Genomic DNA, 20,637 nt, shown 5'->3' with positions numbered 1-20,637 from the left:
TTTATGTTATAAATAGAAAAAGTAATCAATGAAAATCAATCCAGAATGAAATACTTCGAATAAAACAAAGATAAAAATGATATAAATACATGGATCGATATGAGTAATGCGCTTATTTAAATTTCGTAAGCATGGTACATTATTTAAAAATTATAGATTATGTTTGATTTTGTATAGATGCATCATGCCATTAAAGTATTTATTTAGTTATATTTTTTAAAGTTGTCTATATTGATGGAAACATAAAAAATTATTATTTTTTCCTCTATGCATTTTTATTTTTGTGTAATTTGTAAAAATTATATAGTTCTTATATAAATTTATCCACATGAAAATCTATGTTCATTATACGTATATATATGCACATGCACGCACTCATTTTCTTTGCTATTTTATTGGCATTAATTTTTTAATATTAGAAACACTAGAATTAAAAGAAAATATTACATTATCATATTTAAAGTAGTAATCTTAAATGTCATATATAGTAAATTAATATATCAAATTTGAGGATATATATTCCTCATTATTAATATAAAAGCTGCCACAATAAATATTTACATAGTTATGAAAGTGTAAAACCAGGTACCATGTTTCCATGATGCCATAATAACATATACATATAATGCTTGTTTTATATAATTCAATTATTCTCTTATATATTCTGTGCGCATTTTTTAAGTATACTAATTTTAGTAATAATTATACATTTTTAAGTTAATACTATAATAGTATGACACTAAATTTTTGAAAATATTGTGGGGTATATAGTAGGTGTATGATTACAAATCATTGTACTTTTATAAGAAAAATATATTATAATTTGTTATGTTTTTAGGGATATATAGATTTTGAAAATACACCATATGTTTTTTACATAATTCAAGGTAAATGTGTTAATGCAAATTGCTTATATACACATTTATATGTCGAAATATAACCTTTAAAATGAAAGTGTAATATAAAATAGGTTACTTATAAATGCAAACGTGTTTTTATATTTGTACTATTCATATTATATACATTGACTCTTTTCAATTATGTTAGTAATTTTAAGGGTACTAAAAGTACCTTTATGGTGTCTATTGATAATTGCATATATGCAATATGATATAATGTTGGAGTGTATATATATGTTTTAATATTATTTGCTCGGCATTATATATATTAATGTGTTTTATTAATACATAGCATTAAGCTGTTTGCATTTTATTTTTATGCATTGCTTCAATTAGATAAGGAAATATAAAGTAAAAAATTGTATAATTAAAAAAATTTTATTGCATATTAATTTTTAATATATCGTAAAATTGCAATTATGCCTTTAGCTTAAAAACTAAATTAAGGCTTAAGAAAGTTGAATGAAAGATGTCTTTAAACAAATAATATTATTTTCGTGTGTAGTTATATTTTATTTATGAGTTAAAAATTAAAATGTGTTTTCGTGCAAAAATAACACATACCTTTAAATACAAATAATAATATATTCACTCTTATATATTAAAAAATTTGTAATTAATATAATAATACATAAATAAATATTATAGCATATTTAAAGCTAAAATTTTACATATAATGCTTGAAAAAAAAATTATAAATAGGTAAAATTAATGTATAAGCTAACTTTGGGTTATGAACCAAATTATTTAAAAAAGAAGAAAAGGAAATAATATTATTTATTATAGCTTTGAGTAAAAATATTATAATGGAGCTATACATGCAAAAAATATCGCTAATAATGATGCGTGGGTGCAAAGAGTGATTCTATAATTTTCCATATATTAGTAATTTTTTAAGAGCATTTAAGAAAAATTATAACTAAAATATAAAATTGTAGTTTTAGTATATACTAAAATATTATTTAAAATATGTTGATAATAGAAAAATTATGGGTATATTTTAGAAACATTACTTTTCAAAATTTTTTGAATGTTTTAATAATAGCGAAAAAAATGTATAAATAATTTAAGTTATTTTTGTTCTCTTCTTTCTCTCCCAATTCAATTGTCAATGCATTGATTAATAAATATTTGCTGAAATAAAGCAAAGAAATTTATATTAAGGTAAAAGTGTCGTTACGATATAATAATTATACTGCACTTCGTTTATATATAGAAAAAAAAAAAATTTATTTGAAATTCACCCCTTCCAACGCTTTTAATAATTTTTATATAATAGTTTCCAAGTAATAGCAAGCGATTTTAGATGATAAAGTAATAACTAAAGATTTATTATGAAAAAAAAAATAATATCAAAGAACTCAAAAGCAATAAAAAAATATTAATATATTATTAAAAAAAGTTTTATTATATATTTTTATTTTTTTATAAATATTATACTTTGAAAAAACATAAATTTTTTTCATAAACTAATTTATAATAAATAGTAACATTTTATATTAAATATTTTTAGGCTTTTTATATTTTATTTATTTTTTAAAATTTAAACTATATTTTGCCTTTAACATAATTTGTGGTATTTATTATTACCATTAAACGTTTTAATCATATTAAAGAATTTGAAATAATATATTTTTATTTTTTTCCAATTAAAAAATGAAAGTCCCTAAAGTAAGTGCACTTTTTTTTGTTTTTCTCCTTTCCGTTTGTTTTTTACCATCACCTTCATTATGTGATGCAAGCACCGGTAATACTAAAATTCCTAATATTCCTAATATTCCTAATTCAAGTGGTAATGCTCAATCACCAACTGTAAGTGGTAACTCGATTGAACAAACCGCAGAAACATCAAATGTAGCTACAAGAGCTAACCATGTACCAGCTCCAGAAAAAACAAATGGTGCACCAGTTGAAAATAAAGATATAGCAAAAGTTAATGACAAAATATGTGCAAAAAATAAAAATAAACCATTGTTAATTTCAGCAATATCAGCTGTTGTAGCAATAGCAGTTGCAAGCGCATTAGGTTATGGCATATATACAAAGAAAAACTTGAATACCCCAAATGAAGATGAACCATCTATTCCATCTACTGACGATAATACACGTGCTTCTGAAGAATCTAACGAACAACCCGCGCTTGATTTACCAATTCCTGAGAACACCGAAGATATTGAAAACACAAATTAATCCGTAATATAAAATATAATATATTTTAAGTTTAAGGTATATGTGACCAGTTAAACTAATATTATATATCCGAACCAGATGAATTGCAGTCATTAGCTATTTTACTTCCAATTATATATAATGGATCAAATGTTATAAAAATACAGTTGAACTTCTTAAATTCACATCCGTATGCAAAATGGCACCTTTAAAATTGTATTATATGGGTTATTTTATTTTACATTTTTTTATAATTATAAAAAATTACAGAGAGAAAAATTACAAATTATACATATGCAACAAAGCCTTTTAGAAGTTTAATTTTCATGCTTTAGCATTTAGTTCTAATTTTATATTTAAGATTTTATCAGTTCATAAAATATTTTGTGAGAATAAACTGATTGCATATAATGTATATTATATATATGTAATTTTTTTCATGATAATGTAGAGTGTTATTCATTATGAATATGAACATGTCGCATTATATTTATGATTTACTGAGTGAATAATAAAAACTCGAACGTTTTTACGACAATCATATTTAATATATTTATTATGCAATGTGATAATAAAATTGGAACTTTGGTCACATGAAAAAATAAAATGTATAAAACCAATTTTATGTATTGTCTTTAATTTTAAGGTGGAAATATTACATAAGGATTCTATTTTAATTAGGTCCTATGCAGTGTGTGCAACTCTGTAACTAAGTTTGCATTGGGGAAATACATGCATCATACGTCAGGATGTTGTTATAGGCATTTTTATTTGCTTTCGGTTTTCGATGTTTATGTTAAAGAGTCATGCTTTTAATTTATGTGAGGAATATTAATATATTCTAATGATTCAAAAACTAATTCTTATCTTTATGACTAATGAATAAATTTAAATTTAAATGATGATATGATGCATATTGAATATATTTTTGCAATCAAATTATAATTTGCATGTATTGAGGTATTTTAATAGATAAATCAGAAGAATATTAAAATAATTAAATAAATTTAATTATAAAATTGCAAAATTTTATAAAATTTTCACGCGTGCGACTATATATGCAACAGGAATATATAATTCTTAATATGTGAAAAGTATATTTTTTGTAAAATTTTATGGTTGCTAATTTTTATTTGTTAAAGGTTTTAATACATTAAACTGTCGAATATTTTTAATCTTTTATTATATTTTCTTCTATTTTAAATAATATTTACTTAAAAACACTCCTAATATATATAAACACACAAAAGACGAAAGTAAGTATGCGTTGTATGCATTATATATATTTTTTATTAGTTTGTAATTTAAAAACATACTTTAAATTAGTAAATAAATTATACATTGGCTATAAAAAATGAAATGAATAAAAAACAGGAAATAATCCAGACTGAATAGGTATACTTGCAGTATATATATAAACTAAGTAATAAAATAGTCCATTAGGTTATATGTGTAACTGTTACATTAGCATTTTATTCAATTATAACAATATTATAATAATATTACTACATTATTTTAATTTTAATTCATTATAACATTACTTATTGACTGTTTGTTTATATATATAATTAATGCTGTTATTATTATTTATTTAGTAATCACTATTTACCATTATATTAAACTAATTCCGTCTAAACATACACTAAGAAATGCTGAAAATTTAAGGAAATGTATTTTATTGGAAATAACAAATATTATTAATTAATGGACATAAAATGATTTTACATTATTTGGCATAATTATTAATGCCTAACGCATTCTGCAAAAATAATAAGGGATATAGCAATTAAAATATATAATAAATCTATTAAGAAAAATATTTAATATGGTGGTATACCAAACTTTTATTGCCTTATACTCAAAAACAATCACGTATAGGCCCCTAAAAAATACTTTTGTGAAATGGGCATTCTTTGAAAAAAAAATACATTTATATATGATGAGAAACATTTTATGTTAGTACTATCGTAAATGATAGCACCTTCCTTTTAAGAAACGTATATATTATATAAAAATAATAAAGGATTAAATAAAGATATTTCTAAACTAATTTTTAGTTTAACGTATTTTATGTTTTTATTTCCTTTTCTATTGCTTTTAGCAATGCATAAAATATCAAAAATTTTAATATGATCTTTATGATTATTCAATCATAAATATATATATATATATATATATATTATTGGATCATAATTTATTCATCCTCAATTGCTTTTAATATATATTTCTTGGGTTCTACATAGACATTTATAGTTTTATTTTTAAACTTTAAAATTTACGTTTTTACTTTCAGAATTAAATTTATATAAATTGAAATAATTTTATATTTGTTTCATGTATTCTTTATTTTGCTTAAATTGTTAACTTAGGAATCATGTGCCATAAACATGCAATGGTACAATTTTTAACATGCGTCAGATGCGTTGCATCAATAAATGCATAATCCTATTTGTCAATCATTATATGCTTTAATTTTAATATTTAATTTTGATTTAAGAATGTCGTAGTTTTAATTTACAATTTTATTTTAGACAATATATTTTAATTATAAGAAAATTTTTAAAATTATATGAAGATTATAATTGTTTTCTTACAGTAACTAAATTTCATCAGGTTATCTGAGATGCATGTAAATGTGGTTATTAAATTATAAAATAAAGTTATGAGAATATATGATGCGCAAATTCATAAAATAATTTTAAATAATACTAATAAAATTTAATTTAATGGAATCAATAGAAAAATAAATAAAACTTTACTCACAATATTTATTTCTCTTTCTCATTATGTATAAGTTATGAAACTATTATCTAAAGAATAAGCTAAAATCAATAAATATACGCACCCCTAATAATAAAAAATTTAATTTAAAAAAAAATTAAAATATTATAAACTTTTATATTAAATTTTTTTAGTGCAGTAATTTAATTACCGAAATATGAAGATAATAAATACTCTATTACAGATTAATCTCAAATTATTTTTTTGTGCTCTTTGTTATTTGTTCTCCTCGTGGCAATAAAATAATATATTAATTATATATGCATTTTTAAGTGAAAATTAAATATGCTTTTTCTATAACTATATATTAGCATAAAAAGGAGGAATACATTAATTGTTTATATTTTCAAAAAACACAATGTTCAATGAAATATATAAATGAATTTAAATAATAAAATTTAAATCAAGAAACGTATATCACCAAAACATTACTTTTCGTAATATAAATGTCATAATATATTAGAATAAAGTTGTAAATATAAAATGGAAGTTCACAAATTTATGTTAAGCATTATTTCTTTACTTTTTGTATATTGGAAAACATCTCACTATTATCGTTTTAAGTAAGGATTATTCATGAAATCTTATTATGGTTGAAAACTTATATGAACATTTGTTTATGAGAATTTTAACTCTACATGCATACTTATTTTTGTATATAATTGCTTCTTTCTTTATATATTATTCACTGTATGGACTAAAAAAAAAATATTATTAATGCATAATTTTATTGTCTTTTATTGCAGATGCATTGGACAATGTTTTGATGAAAATGATTTTTATAAATTAAAAAATGGGAAACGATTTGCAAGAATTTTGCAAGTTGAGGATATAAATATATTTGAAATATATGAAAATGCACAACATCAAGAAGGGACTCACCAGGAAATCATGGAACCGCCAAGCCTTAATAATAATTTTATAAATTCCAATGTATCTTCTGATATAAATGAAGATGCTGAAATGGTGGAATATATTACATTCATAATTGACACATTTAATAAAGTTTTTTTAACTATGTTTGAATTGTATCATTTGTACACAAATGAAAATAATATTACAGATAATCAATGGAAGTATATGATGTGGAATGATATATGGTACAAATATCTAGAAATTTTAATTTCTAGGATCAATGAAAATACTCAAAGTCCATCTTATTCAATGGAGAATATTCAACCCATTATACATAGATATATGTTCAAGTCTATTGAAGATTTTTCAGTGTTTTTAGAAATCATTCAGAATGAGTGGGAATTAAAACTTCGAAGAGAAGAACGAGCTGCAGAGATAAGAGAACCAGAAACTGAGGTTTCCGAATCTGAGAGTAATATTGCGGAAATAAACGAATAGACCAATTTATTAGAACTCCTTTGAAGTATAAATACATAAACGTGTTGAAATATTTTTTGGTGAAAATTTATGGGTAATTCTTGGTTAATAAATCATTGATTAATTAAAATTATTTTATATAGATACCAGATATTATTTGTGTTTATATCAATAGGACAAATTAAATTTAATTTGAACATATATAATGAAAAATCCATTTGTTTTTAGATATAATATTAAGAAAATAATTATAAATGCCTATAATTTATATAAATAAACCATAATCTTTATTTTTATACAAAATGGAAAATAAGGATCATCAATAATATTCCCTATTAAGAAATGATAACTCAATGGTAACGGTAATATATGAAATATTTTTATTACAGAAACAAAGTGTGTATATATATAATAACCCTCAATTCGTTTTTTTAGATATTTGTAAAATAAAAAACAATGTATATTAATACAAAAACAAGTTCGCAAAGAAATTGCATTTCATAAAATATAATACTTATATTTATTTTTATAATTTAAATAAATCATGTGACTCAAATACATCATTGATATTTTATAAAAAGGCAATAATTAAGATAAATTTTTCTACATAATTGGAAATTATCTATATTTATTGCTGCAATGTTCCTCTATTTTACTGTTATATTGTCAATTTTAGTACTCATACTGAAGCACTAATATGTCGAATTGCATACGTATATTTATGATTCTATTAAATTATATATATTGTGTATATATATACCGAAATGTACAATGTATTTCCTCTATTTAACAACTTTTTATTTGTATGTTACATAACATTTTTAGTTTAAATTATAATTGTCCTCATCCAAAACTCCCTAACAATTTTATATGCAATATTATAAAATTGTAATAAGATTCATTTTAAGCATATTACCTATACTTACAGTACATGTGAATTAATAGATAATAATAAAATACAAATGCATTATTATGCGTCACATTTTTGCAAAATAGCATTGTCTATAACGAAATAAAGTCATATACAACTAATTTGTTTGAAAATTATATTTTTTTGTTATTATGCACATCTAAATTAGCATATCAATAATTTAAAGATGTTTTATGAAAACTATATATATATTCTAAAATATTCTATATTAAAACAATGAAAAATAAAGCATCCTATATTTATTTAAAATATTTCGATTAAGTATATCTTTGTAGATGCACTGATATAGTTGGAACGGCAACTAATAATAATACATTAATATTTTATAAATTCGAGGAACTATATGGCGCTTATTTTATCCACTTACATTTATATATATTCAACATATATTCTATAAAATTTGAATAAAGTTAAAGATGCACACCATATGAATTATTACGATTTTTAGTTAACTATACTTTTAGAATAATGTCACACACATTAAAAACAAGAAATATAATATTCGTTTAGTAACAATAATGTATTATTATTGCATATTAATAATAAGAATCATATGTTTGCTACAGATCATATTATATATTCATCTCAAATACTTGCACCACCTGTTTTGACGCAATATATATAAAAATAATATGGTGATACTCAATATATATATTAAAAATACATCATAATATTTTATTATGTGATAAATAAATTTTATGGTGTTACATTACCTAAAATTATTAATAAATTAAATTTTATAAAAATTTCGTTAATATTCATTTTTGTTTTTTTAAGGTTATTAGTATAAAAAAATTGATTTGTGAAGCTTTTTCCCGACGAATTAAACAAATATAAAAATTATAATATTTTTTCTAAGAAATCAAATTATACTGGTTTCGATAAAGTTAATGGTTGCTTAATAAAATTTTTAATGATTCTAATGAGGTGTGGTTAGGCGGGATTGATAATAACAATATTTTTTAATATATTATGATGTGGTTATGTTATAAATTAAATCAAAAGTCACATAAAGAAATCATAAATTTAAACAATTTTTATACTCATTATATAGATAAAAATATAGAGTATAGTATGCATATATACAAATTTAAGAAATATACTAAAAACTATAGTAACTTTAAACAAACTGATACAAAAAAAGAATTGATGGATATTAAAGATATACCTATATTTTATGATGCATTTATATTTTTATGTCGTATGAATATTTACCTTGATGTGAATAACCAAAATGCCACAATTTATTTCGTAAAACATAAAGAATTTGTTGAAACGCATAAATATATTTTTAATGGCAAAATTAATGATAATAAAGGCAAATCATATAATAAAAAACTGTCTTATTTATCAAAATGTTATGATATTTTTAAAAATTCATCTCTTTATCTTCTGTATCAGAGACGCTTTTAAAGGACAAATTTAATAGAGCAAAAAAGAAATAAAAAAACGAATCATTAATAAATTAATCTGAGAATTGTAATTGATATATTTAAGATATTCTTACATTAACATAAATAACAAATTTTAAGCCCCAATATAGAGTTTTATGAGAATAATTAAAATAATAAAAACAATAATATTATAAACATATATTCTTTTATCATAAGAAATACAAACATTAATATGAAAGGAAAAGTGTAAATAAAATATATTCACAAATTAAATAAATGTAGACATATTTTATATTAAAATACATAAATAATTTATATATTAAACAAAATATTTTAAACACAAAAAAACTTTTTATGATTGAAATATAAAATAAAAATAATTAACGAAACTAAACTGATTTTATTAATATAAATATTCCAATATTGAAATATTAAAAACTATCATTCGGAATATACATATATTTATCAGAAAATATATTTATTAATTTGGTCAAATTAAAATTTGTTAGTCCTTTATATATTTTATTAATCCATTTTGAGAATATGAAATGATTATCATCAATCTATGAAAAAAAAAACAGACAAATATATAAAATGTCTAAAATTTTTGGAATTAATATATATATTATAAAAATGTGCATTACACAGATAATATGGATTTTTGATAAATTCTAAAATGAGATAATGAAATAAAAAAATAATAATAAATAAATGGTGGAATATAATTATTATTTTGTTAAAAAATTTATATTGGTTACAGTTTTGATATAGGTAATATTAATGTGATCGATTTATTTTTTAATGATATATCCAAATAAGTTAAACCATTTTTTTAATTCTCCCCTTCTAATATCCTCTTCAGAATAAATGTCAATTTTGAGTGAATTTGCATTTTCTAAGATTGTGTTTTGATAGTTTTTCATATTGGGATCGTTGTGATCATTTATATTTACTGGCACATAGGCAATTATAGTTTCGTTTTGTGTTATCTACAAAATTAATAAGAACATATATATGTATTGTATAAATTATGGTGTAATAATATGAAAAATACGATTTAAGATGGATGGAAAAAAACAAAATGCACTTTAACTTTTTTGGCTAAAGAATAAAAATATTTTTTGAGGGATCCAATACGGCATTTGTAGCGTTTTTGTAATAATGCTAAATTGGAATTGTATTACCGGAAAACTTTTCCTAAAAAAAATTATGATTTTACATCATCTAAATTAAAATGTTATGAAAGGTAACAAATGAAAGTTAATAAATAGTATCATACAACTTTGATAAAAATAAAACAAAAAATATGCATACATAATGATAATCACATATTAAATTTATTAATTATATTTATATACTGCTAATAAAGTTTTCATCGAAATATTTGGGACCATTTGGATTGTATAGAAGGGTTACTACGTCATTACACTAAAGACAAAGACAAAGAAAAACAAATATGTATATATTTAGTATTTTTTTTAACATAATTTTATAATTTAAAATATATTGTTCATTAATTCATACCTTATTGGAATCTCGGATCCTAATGCTAAGTTTCCCAACGTTTGGATTTACATCTTTCGTAAAATACAAAATTGCATTTTTCTCACTATGATATAATTTGTAATCGTCTATATTTGTAGAATTATGCCATAAAAGTGTTACAACTTCGTCCATAAGTTCAGATGCTTTTGTAATTTCTTCCGGATTTGTGCTTAGTAGATGATCATTTTCGTGTTTTTCATTCTAACTATCATTTCCCAATGTGAAGCTATTTTTAATTTACACAAAAAAATAAATGTATTTACAAAATGATATTTTTACTATACAATCGGTATGCAGACGCATATTTGCAGAAATTTATTATAATATTATCATAATAGTACATGTATTTGTATAAATATATTAAATGTAGACATGTATATTATCATTTTTTCTTACATAGAAATTTTTGAAGCAGCATTTCCTAGAGTACCAATCTCTGTTGCAGGTTTTGCCTCAAGGGTTTTATTAACTACATAAATAAACAAGCTTAAAAGTAAAAAAAGTGTCCTAGTATATGCTATACCCATTTCCGTTTTTAATAGATAAAAAATATATTAACATTTTTCTAAAAACTAAAAATATGACGATATAAAAATTGTATAAGTATAATTAAAATTAAAGCAAAATTATATAAGAAAATTTGAAAAGACTAATATTTTTTAAAAAGCATAAAATAGTTATTTAAACAATAAATATATATAATTATTCAATTTGTATGCTTTATTTGATTTATAAATTAAATATATTTTTATATAAATAGTTTCATTCCAAAGAAAAAAGGATCCAAAGTTTTCATACAAATTAATAAACATAAATATAATGAACTTTAGTACATCTAATGTTATAATATATATAAATAATATTATTATATTAATTATTATAATATAGACATGCATATTTTATATTTTTATAGTTATTTAAACTAAAGATTAAATAAAATTAAAAATTATATAGCATAAGTAAAAAATATATAATATATGATTACGTATGAAGCTGTGTATATAAAATATATCTATATATCCATAGAACATATCTATAATTTTTACATATACAGTTTTACTTAGTAAAAAGTTTATAATACAAAACATCAACTTATAAAGATAATATAAAAAAATATATATGATTTAAATATAATTACATATTAATGAACCGACAAATATTACAGAAATATATATTATTAATGATAATTATATAAAAATAACAGTGTTGTTGTTTCTTTCCATCGATTTTTTGCATTTTTTATATAATTCTTTATTTTGAATACAAAAAATCGCTTTTATATTTTTAAATACAAAAAAATTAATTTAGGCTGAAAAATTCAGTTATATATGGTTGCAACTAACACTGCAATACTAATATTTTTTAGTCCATTATTAAATTTATATTATAGTAAATAAAGTTTTATGCGTTTTTTTTATTATTTTTAATATAACTTTTACTAAATAAAATTTTTCTAGCATTAAGAAGTTGATAAAAAAATATGTATTGTTAGTAGCATTAGTATACATACCCTTTTGCACACCAGCGAAATATAAACATTTTATTATATAGAAAAATTATTATTAAATATACATATTAAAATAAAAGAAAATGAAATATATAATAAAAATAAATCACGAATATTCACACACAAAATATATTTTTTTTTTAACTTTAGTATTATTGGCATCAGGTGTTTAGGTTTTATGGATTATAGTTCTGTATTATGGGTTATAGTTCTGTATTATGGGTTATAGTTCTGTATTATGGGTTATAGTCGTGTTCTATGAAATTTATATTTTAGGTTAGGGATCAGGGTTTCATATTTATTTTATTTTTTATAATTTCGTAACACTTATGGATATATACACAGTATTTAATATATATAAATAATAAATTATTAAAAGAGAAAATATATGTATCATAATACTCAGTTTTGTAATAATATATAAAAAGGGCGATAAACATTATTATGAAAAAGAATCGGCAGGAAAATAATTTCCATAAACTATATAATTATATTTTATGTTTTATATAACTTAAATATTAATATATATAATATTGGCACATTTTTTAATGTTAAACAGTAGATAGACATATATAAAAAGACTTAATATGATATACCATAATTATCAATTATATATTAGATTATAACAATAGTTCAAAATTATGTTGAATTATACATACCACAATATACAATATTGTTTCTTTATTTGGTGAGCATTTTTCTTTAATAAAATTTATATTTGGTTTCACAGTTTTTAATTGAAATTATAATTTTCCATATAAATAATAATAATAAAATTGTATGAGGAAATATTATATTAAGACTAATTTAAAATATTTACTTACATTATATATAAGTTAACACATGTATCTCTATTATTAATTAAACATACTATATACTATTATAGTTATGATAATAAAATATATACCAATATTCGAGATGACACCATAATATACAACAAAATAAAGGTTATGGCTTAATAGTTTTTTATAATGTTTAAAAAATATATATTATTAAAAACTGTTAATCATTTAAATAATATATTAATATAGAATTTTGTTATATATACGCATAAAAACCTATTGATTTTTTTATTAAATTATACAGTTTGTTTATTCCCCAGCTTATATTTTTGTTAAATTTTTAATTTATATTAATAGGGATTTTTTATATGGTTTTATTTGTTTACCATAAAGATATAATATTATATTAAGGATACAATAATTTTTATGCTCCATAGTTTTGAGCTATATATAAATTATTAAATGTACAAAATATATTATGCTTTAAACTAGTTAAAATGAAAGTATATAAGTAGATTAATAAATTTTTATAATATATTTTGTTTCAATAACTTCCTTAATAATTTAAAAAAATTAGGTACATAAAATTAGGACTATTATTCTAATATTTGTAAATATAAACGATTAAATCATTATATCAATGATTATAAATAATATTTTTTATTTCGGAAATATCTTATAAATACATATTAATGTAAATTTTATAGAAATGGAATGTTCCAATTAATTTGTTTGGAATTTATTTCTTTTTGTTATACGAAAATATAAATTCATAATTATACATTCTAAATATACCATTTCCACGAGGTAATATATATATTCTAAAATATTATACTTTAAAACAATGGAATACATAAAGTTTATACATTGATTTAAAGTATTTCTATTGAGTTCATTCATTATAACTATATAATATACAGTGATATAGAAGCAGTAATCATGATAACAACATATAAACGTTATAAATACTAACAACTACGCATACTTGTTGATTTATTTATACATATATTCTTAGACTTATAGTATAACTGAAACATATATAAAATGAAAATTAAATATTATACTTTTGGTTTAGTATTTTTTTATTGTGATAATATTAGAATTAACATAACCAAGTAAGACAATACCGATTCCATTAATAATTATATAATTCTCTTTAAAAATATAGTTTTTTATATATAAATCTAAATAAATTTTTATCATAAAATATACAATACATAATATATGCTTAGATTATAAGTATAAATGTACACTTAAAATGGTAACCCATGCTATATTTCTTCTCAAATTAATTTTTCTAACCAAAGTATGAATAGGATTTTAAAATTAAAAGTTAATATATTTAAATTAAATTGTGGGAACAATTAAATTTATTTTTTTTATTGTTTAAAATATATTTCTTAACCATTTATATATTAAATAGATAATAAGAATGTAAAGAATAACATACATTTTATATATATTAAATATTATCCTAAAACAAATTTATACCCATGCTATATTCTATTGTAATAGCTCGATTAACCTAATTTGTATATTATGTTTTTTTGATTCTAAAAATATAGATAAGATATGCACTCAAAACTATTCATTAATTATATTTATATATAAAGAATTTTAGTACATAAGCAAAGTTATTATATATTATAAAATGAATTATTAATTTATATATACGAATTAAGATAATTAAACATATTATATGACATTTATTTAGAAAAGGGAATAATATTAAATTTAAACACAATTGTGTTTTATATTTATTAGAAATAATATAAAAGGTGTAATATTCAACGTTGAATAATAACATATATCAATACATGATATTCAAATAATGAGATACGCATACATTTTTAACAATTGCAGTAATAATGGGTTTCTAATAATACAATTCTAATTATATATTTATAATAACATAAAAATGGTGGCCTCTTTACTATAAATCTAGAGAATGCATAGTTCTCTATGTACAAGCGTATAATAATTAGGAAATATGTTTTATTTGAACTCATTGAAAGGTTACGCAAAATTATTCAATGAAGATATTCCGAATATTATTAAGGATATCGATATTTCGAATATGATAAGAATGCTTCAAACTAATAAAAAATTAAGATAATTTAGGTGATTGCAATAAAGTAAATAGAATATTCCTTTGTTTACAATGTTGTATTATTATTCCATATGAATTTAAATAATAAGAATGTCTTTATTTATGGATATTAGTTGTGTATATAACTAAAATGAGTGCATCATATATTTATCACTGTATGTATATTATATATTAAAATAATACGATGCCACCTAATATACATATTATAAATAAAATTCAATTATAATAGATAATAAAGCACTATCCACATATTTTTAAATAAAATTATTTATATTTACATTTCTTGGATGTTATATTTCTATAAAATGACTAAACATAATTTTTATATCTTTTATTAATATATTTTTTTATTAATTCTATAAATATTTCTTAGTGCAAAATATTTCGCAATGTTAATAAATATTTTAACAATGAAATTGTCGATGAAATCAAATTTAATTCTAATAAGAGTTTATTCAAATTTAATTGCCCTTATGATAAAAAAATAAAAGACATCACAATTGTGAAACTAATTACGAAATAATTAGCACATTAAGTACATATTTATATAATAAATTAAATAGAATTGATAAAAATATAAAAGATGGTGAAAATAATGATCATCAGCATATTGAATATATGTTGTTATGGTTATCCAATATATTACTTCAGATAAGTAAAGACCATAATTCCATTTTATAAAAGTCTTATGAAACATGTTTAAAAAAATATATGGGTAATTTTAATTATTGGAAAGTATTATGTAATAAGAATTATTTGAAAAGTAGTAATATTGTTTACATGAGTCAGTTCTATGAACTATTTTATCAAATATGTAATACAATTCATGAATATAACACAAATAGTAGCACAAGGAATGATCTTGGAAATATTACCACAAAATGCTCTCAAATATATAATAAGATTGATAAATGTGATTCATATATTAATTTACTGAAAATTTTTAAAAAAACATATGATAAATTTAGAGATTTAGTCATAACGAGGAATACAATAAATAATTTAGGTACAGTTATTCAAGAACTTAAACCAGAAATAAGCGCAGATGCTATTACAAAGGAATTTTAAAATGAAGAATGTAAAAAAGTTCATCCAAAATCTCCAAAGGAGAACACAAAAAAATCAGGGGGGGATATAGTAACTACAAATACTGAACAAGGAGGTTCAGGTAGTGGATCGGTTAGTGTACAAGGTGCCACGAAGTGTTACAGGAGCATTTTTTGATATTAGACCATACATTTCTACAATCACATCAAAAGGTATGGAACAATTAAATAATGCTTTCAAGTTTTTTAATGAAAATAAGGAAAAAATTATAAAGGCCACGGATACTATTAAGAATTTATATAGTACATCTATGCCTAATATAAAACTGCTTATGGTACATCTAAGAGTTTTTTAAATGGGATTATTGATGATATAAGTAGCCATCCTAAAAAAGTAGGCATTATTTCTATACAAATTGATGATCAATCCGGTCAGACAGTGATCCACAAAAAACATTGGAAATTTCAAATTCATAATAAAATTCAGTACCACCTATATTTCCACAACCACAGCCTATAACAATACATGGCCCTCACAAAGCACAGTTAAAAATGGTGTATCTAATTGATTACAAAGTCATGGTCCAAAATATAGTAGAGATTCATCAAACGCACAAAATGGAAGCACACATCCTGGAACTGACATTAAAATGAACAAAAAACCATAAAATGGCGTATATTAACAAACAATAAATTTGATGCAATGGGTGTTGGTACTATAGCTATCTCAATACTCATTATTCTACCAATTATGTATAAGGTAAATAAGAAAAAAATTGTTAAATATACAATTTTTAAAATATTTTCTTCATAAATAATTACGAATAAAAAAATATGCCATACATTTTTCCTATTTGTATGTTAGTATTTATCACTTGGGTGGGGAAAAAATCGGAAAGAAAAAAAAACATGAAAAATGTTATAAATTGAAGAAATGGTAAATTCGTAAATTGCGTCTATGAAAAAATGGGATTATTAAATATATACAAACTTATGGAGGCCGATTATGTGTCATTTATTAATTTATTTTTTTTGTTTATAAAAGAAAAGACGATTTTTTGGAATGATAAATTTAATTAACTTTTATTTTAGGGTTAAAAATATATGGCTCCGTATTTAAAAGAAAATATAAAATTCAAACTATAATAAATAAATCGCACTCAATTTATTAGCATGCGTAATTAGGGCTTTAATATAAGGAAACAATGTTAAGGGTCACTTACCCTATTTTTATAAAAAAGTATATAATAAATTTTCTATATTAGGAAATGGTTATATGATAACTATTGTGCTATATATATGTTTTATTTAAATAGTATTTATAAAAATAAAGACATTATAGTGTTTAAATATTAAAGATAATATAATATGCGTTTAATGAATACGACAAAACAAAGCGTTTCTTATTAGCTGTACTTCATTTTCTGGTTTCATATGTATTATTCGTTGTTATTCATGCGAGGTACACTTGAAAATATGAATATTTTATATGATTTTAATAGAAATAATATATTTCATGTTACATATTCATAGATATATTATATAAATAAAAATATTACATGCTTATCATGGAGATCATATATTTTAAAAAAACGAAAAAAAAAAAAAAGAATATTATTAAATAATATTAAGCAGTTGAGAAGTATAATAAACAATAATGTATTTATATGCAAACAATCCTTGCTAATTGTTTTTCATATGTATGCATATATTGATTTATAATATATACACATCTAGCATTTTATACCATAATTAATATATATTAATTTGTATGTAAACAAGCGGAAACAGACAAATATAAGTTTATAAAGTATAAAATGCGTTATTAAACGAGCCTTTAAATTATACTATAGATTTATTTATATAAAAATATACAAAAAAATATTTTTTTGTAGAATTTGTTACATAAACTTATTTTTTTATAATTAAAATAATATATTCTATGAAAATAGCTTGTTATTTGAAAAAAACGTAATATAAAACATTTTGCAATTGCTTATACGTATCTTTGGTGATAGCAGTTATTATATATTTATATGGCGATTTGTACATATAAATTAATGCATTAATTTATTTATATTTTAAATATTAAAAATAATTTTGTTATATTAAATATAATGGCTCAAATAAATAAAAAATATTTAGAACATACACATTTTTGTGTATTTAAAACAAATTGTTTATATATTTTTTTATACATTTAAAATAAATCGTTTACTTATTATTATTTATATTAAAGTAGAAATAAAATATTAAATTTTGTTAACTTATAATTGCAGGGTTATAAATTTGTGAATGGTTTAAAATAGAAGCAATGTATAATTTCATAAATATCAAATAATTTGTTAATATAAATTAAATTAAACAAAATTTAACATTAAATAATAGCATTATTATTTTACAATAATAATAGATAAAAAGGAAACTGATAAATAATAAATTATATGTTATTTAAAGTGTACTGATTTGAGGAAACACTTTTTATTAATAAGAAAATGAATAAAAGGATATTTAGTTTAGTTTGCATCGCCTTGTATGTCATTTTTATTGTACCAACACATTGCTCCGAACAGGAAGTAAGTTGTCAAAACAAAATATAAACTAATGTTTAGAAAATTATATAATAGTGGATATTTACATGTTATGACATATATATTAACGCATATATATATTAGTATGTTTATTTCCTTGTATTATCGATATAAGGTATCTGATGCAGGAAATAAAAGCTTTAGTGGTATCGAAGAAATAAACAGAAATGACGAAAACAATGATATAGAATATAAACACGAAACGCAATTAAAGAATAACAATCCTAAAGAAGATAATGACAAAAAAAAAAAAAATAATAAAAATAAAAAAAAAAACAGCGATGATTATGAATTTTTTCCTATGGCAAGATCAACGAGGGACGAATTCCTCTCAACTTACTTGAGAATGAGGTATAGAACTTAAAGTTTCCATTACGTTTAAAATAACGATTATAACAGAAACCTCAAATAACAATGAACCTCTTTCTAAGGTATGATTGCGATGGGAAAATAATCCGCATGACATTATTGCAAAAAATCCCGAATTTTCAAATGTTTTATCCGATTTAAAAAAGCTAACAGGAAAGCAACCTTCAAATTATAAACCAAGTGAATAATCTTCAAACAACAATTATATTCAAGTGATATCGAACTAAAAAACGACAAAAATGACTATTTCTAATTATCACTTAAACTACAATGTTTGACATGTGACACTTCTAGACGAATGAATTATGCTGCAATTTTCTACATTTATGAGCTCATATTTTAAGTTTATAATTTTATGTAACTATTAAAATAAATGTAATATATTTTTATTATATATTTGAATAAAACGATATCATATATATTTATATGAATTTTTGTGCTATTTATACTTATTTATAGTACCGAATTTTTGGAAGAATGTTCCAAACATAATAATTGAAATAAGATTGATCCGTTTGTTATAATATTATTTATTATTTTTATGCGTATAGTTTTATAATATACACATATATTTATATTTTATATAATGAAAATAAAATTAGACAAATTTTCATCTTTTAAGTTTATTAATAGAATAATACTATAAACAATTTCATAGATACATTACATTTATTTAATTGAGGCAATAGTATTATGGAAATATATATATGTATGTATGAGATAATATTTGACTCCATTATATGTGCGTTTTTTATTCATAGATTTCTTTCATTATCATCTTTTGTATGCATAACTTAAATAACATACTTTTTCGTAACGTTAAAACAATATATGAATATATATAACATTCCTATATTCATAATTTCATTCTTCATAGTTAAATGGGAATAGTAATCCTATCAAATTGTATGATAAGATATAATCACTAAATTAAATTGTTACTATTATATGTGTTATTGTTTACTAATTTAAAAAAACAACAAAATTAAAAATATATCAAATATTGTTATGTTAATTTATTATTATATGTGTGTACAAAATGAATTAAAGCAATTAGGATAGACATATTTATATATATGCAATATGATGTATTTTTGCCGTTTGTTCTTATATTATGCAATCCTTGGGGGGGCATGAACCCTTAAACTATAATTTAAATTAAAAAAATGGGGGGTGCAAAT

At 20.9% G+C, this 20,637-nt stretch overlaps 3 protein-coding genes and 3 pseudogenes across 3 annotated transcripts, besides 3 other annotated features; 5 read left to right on the top strand and 1 right to left on the bottom strand.

The window, feature by feature from the left end:
• Positions 1 to 2,555: 2,555 nt before the first annotated feature.
• On the top strand, positions 2,556 to 3,089 carry PBANKA_0201600 (early transcribed membrane protein; the record flags this gene model as incomplete). Its single annotated transcript, XM_034564219.1, has 1 exon — positions 2,556 to 3,089. One exon carries the CDS (start codon positions 2,556 to 2,558, stop codon positions 3,087 to 3,089), a length of 534 nt encoding a protein of 177 aa, XP_034419742.1.
• Positions 3,090 to 6,332: 3,243 nt separating this feature from the next.
• Positions 6,333 to 7,202, top strand: PBANKA_0201500 (Plasmodium exported protein, unknown function; the record flags this gene model as incomplete). Its single annotated transcript, XM_034564208.1, has 2 exons — positions 6,333 to 6,412; positions 6,596 to 7,202. The coding sequence occupies 2 exons, from the start codon at positions 6,333 to 6,335 to the stop codon at positions 7,200 to 7,202; spliced, it is 687 nt and encodes a 228-aa protein (XP_034419741.1).
• Positions 7,203 to 8,889: 1,687 nt separating this feature from the next.
• On the top strand, positions 8,890 to 9,525 carry PBANKA_0201450 (annotated as a pseudogene).
• Positions 8,890 to 9,525: a sequence feature (BIR protein, pseudogene;~PIR protein, pseudogene).
• Positions 9,526 to 9,937: 412 nt separating this feature from the next.
• Positions 9,938 to 11,578, bottom strand: PBANKA_0201400 (annotated as a pseudogene).
• Positions 9,938 to 11,578: a sequence feature (fam-a protein, pseudogene).
• A 4,245-nt stretch (positions 11,579 to 15,823) lies between these two features.
• Positions 15,824 to 17,409, top strand: PBANKA_0201360 (annotated as a pseudogene).
• Positions 15,824 to 17,409: a sequence feature (BIR protein, pseudogene;~PIR protein, pseudogene).
• Positions 17,410 to 18,991: 1,582 nt separating this feature from the next.
• PBANKA_0201340 (fam-c protein) lies at positions 18,992 to 19,451 on the top strand (the record flags this gene model as incomplete). Its single annotated transcript, XM_034564197.1, has 2 exons — positions 18,992 to 19,072; positions 19,203 to 19,451. 2 exons carry the CDS (start codon positions 18,992 to 18,994, stop codon positions 19,449 to 19,451), a joined length of 330 nt encoding a protein of 109 aa, XP_034419740.1.
• Between the last annotated feature and the right edge of the window lie 1,186 nt (positions 19,452 to 20,637).

This window comes from Plasmodium berghei (genome assembly GCF_900002375.2).
Source record: "Plasmodium berghei ANKA genome assembly, chromosome: 2".
Classification (NCBI taxonomy): Eukaryota; Apicomplexa; class Aconoidasida; order Haemosporida; family Plasmodiidae; genus Plasmodium; species Plasmodium berghei.
The sequence above is the reverse complement of the archived record's forward strand: the minus strand, read 5'-3'. Positions and strand labels throughout refer to the sequence as shown.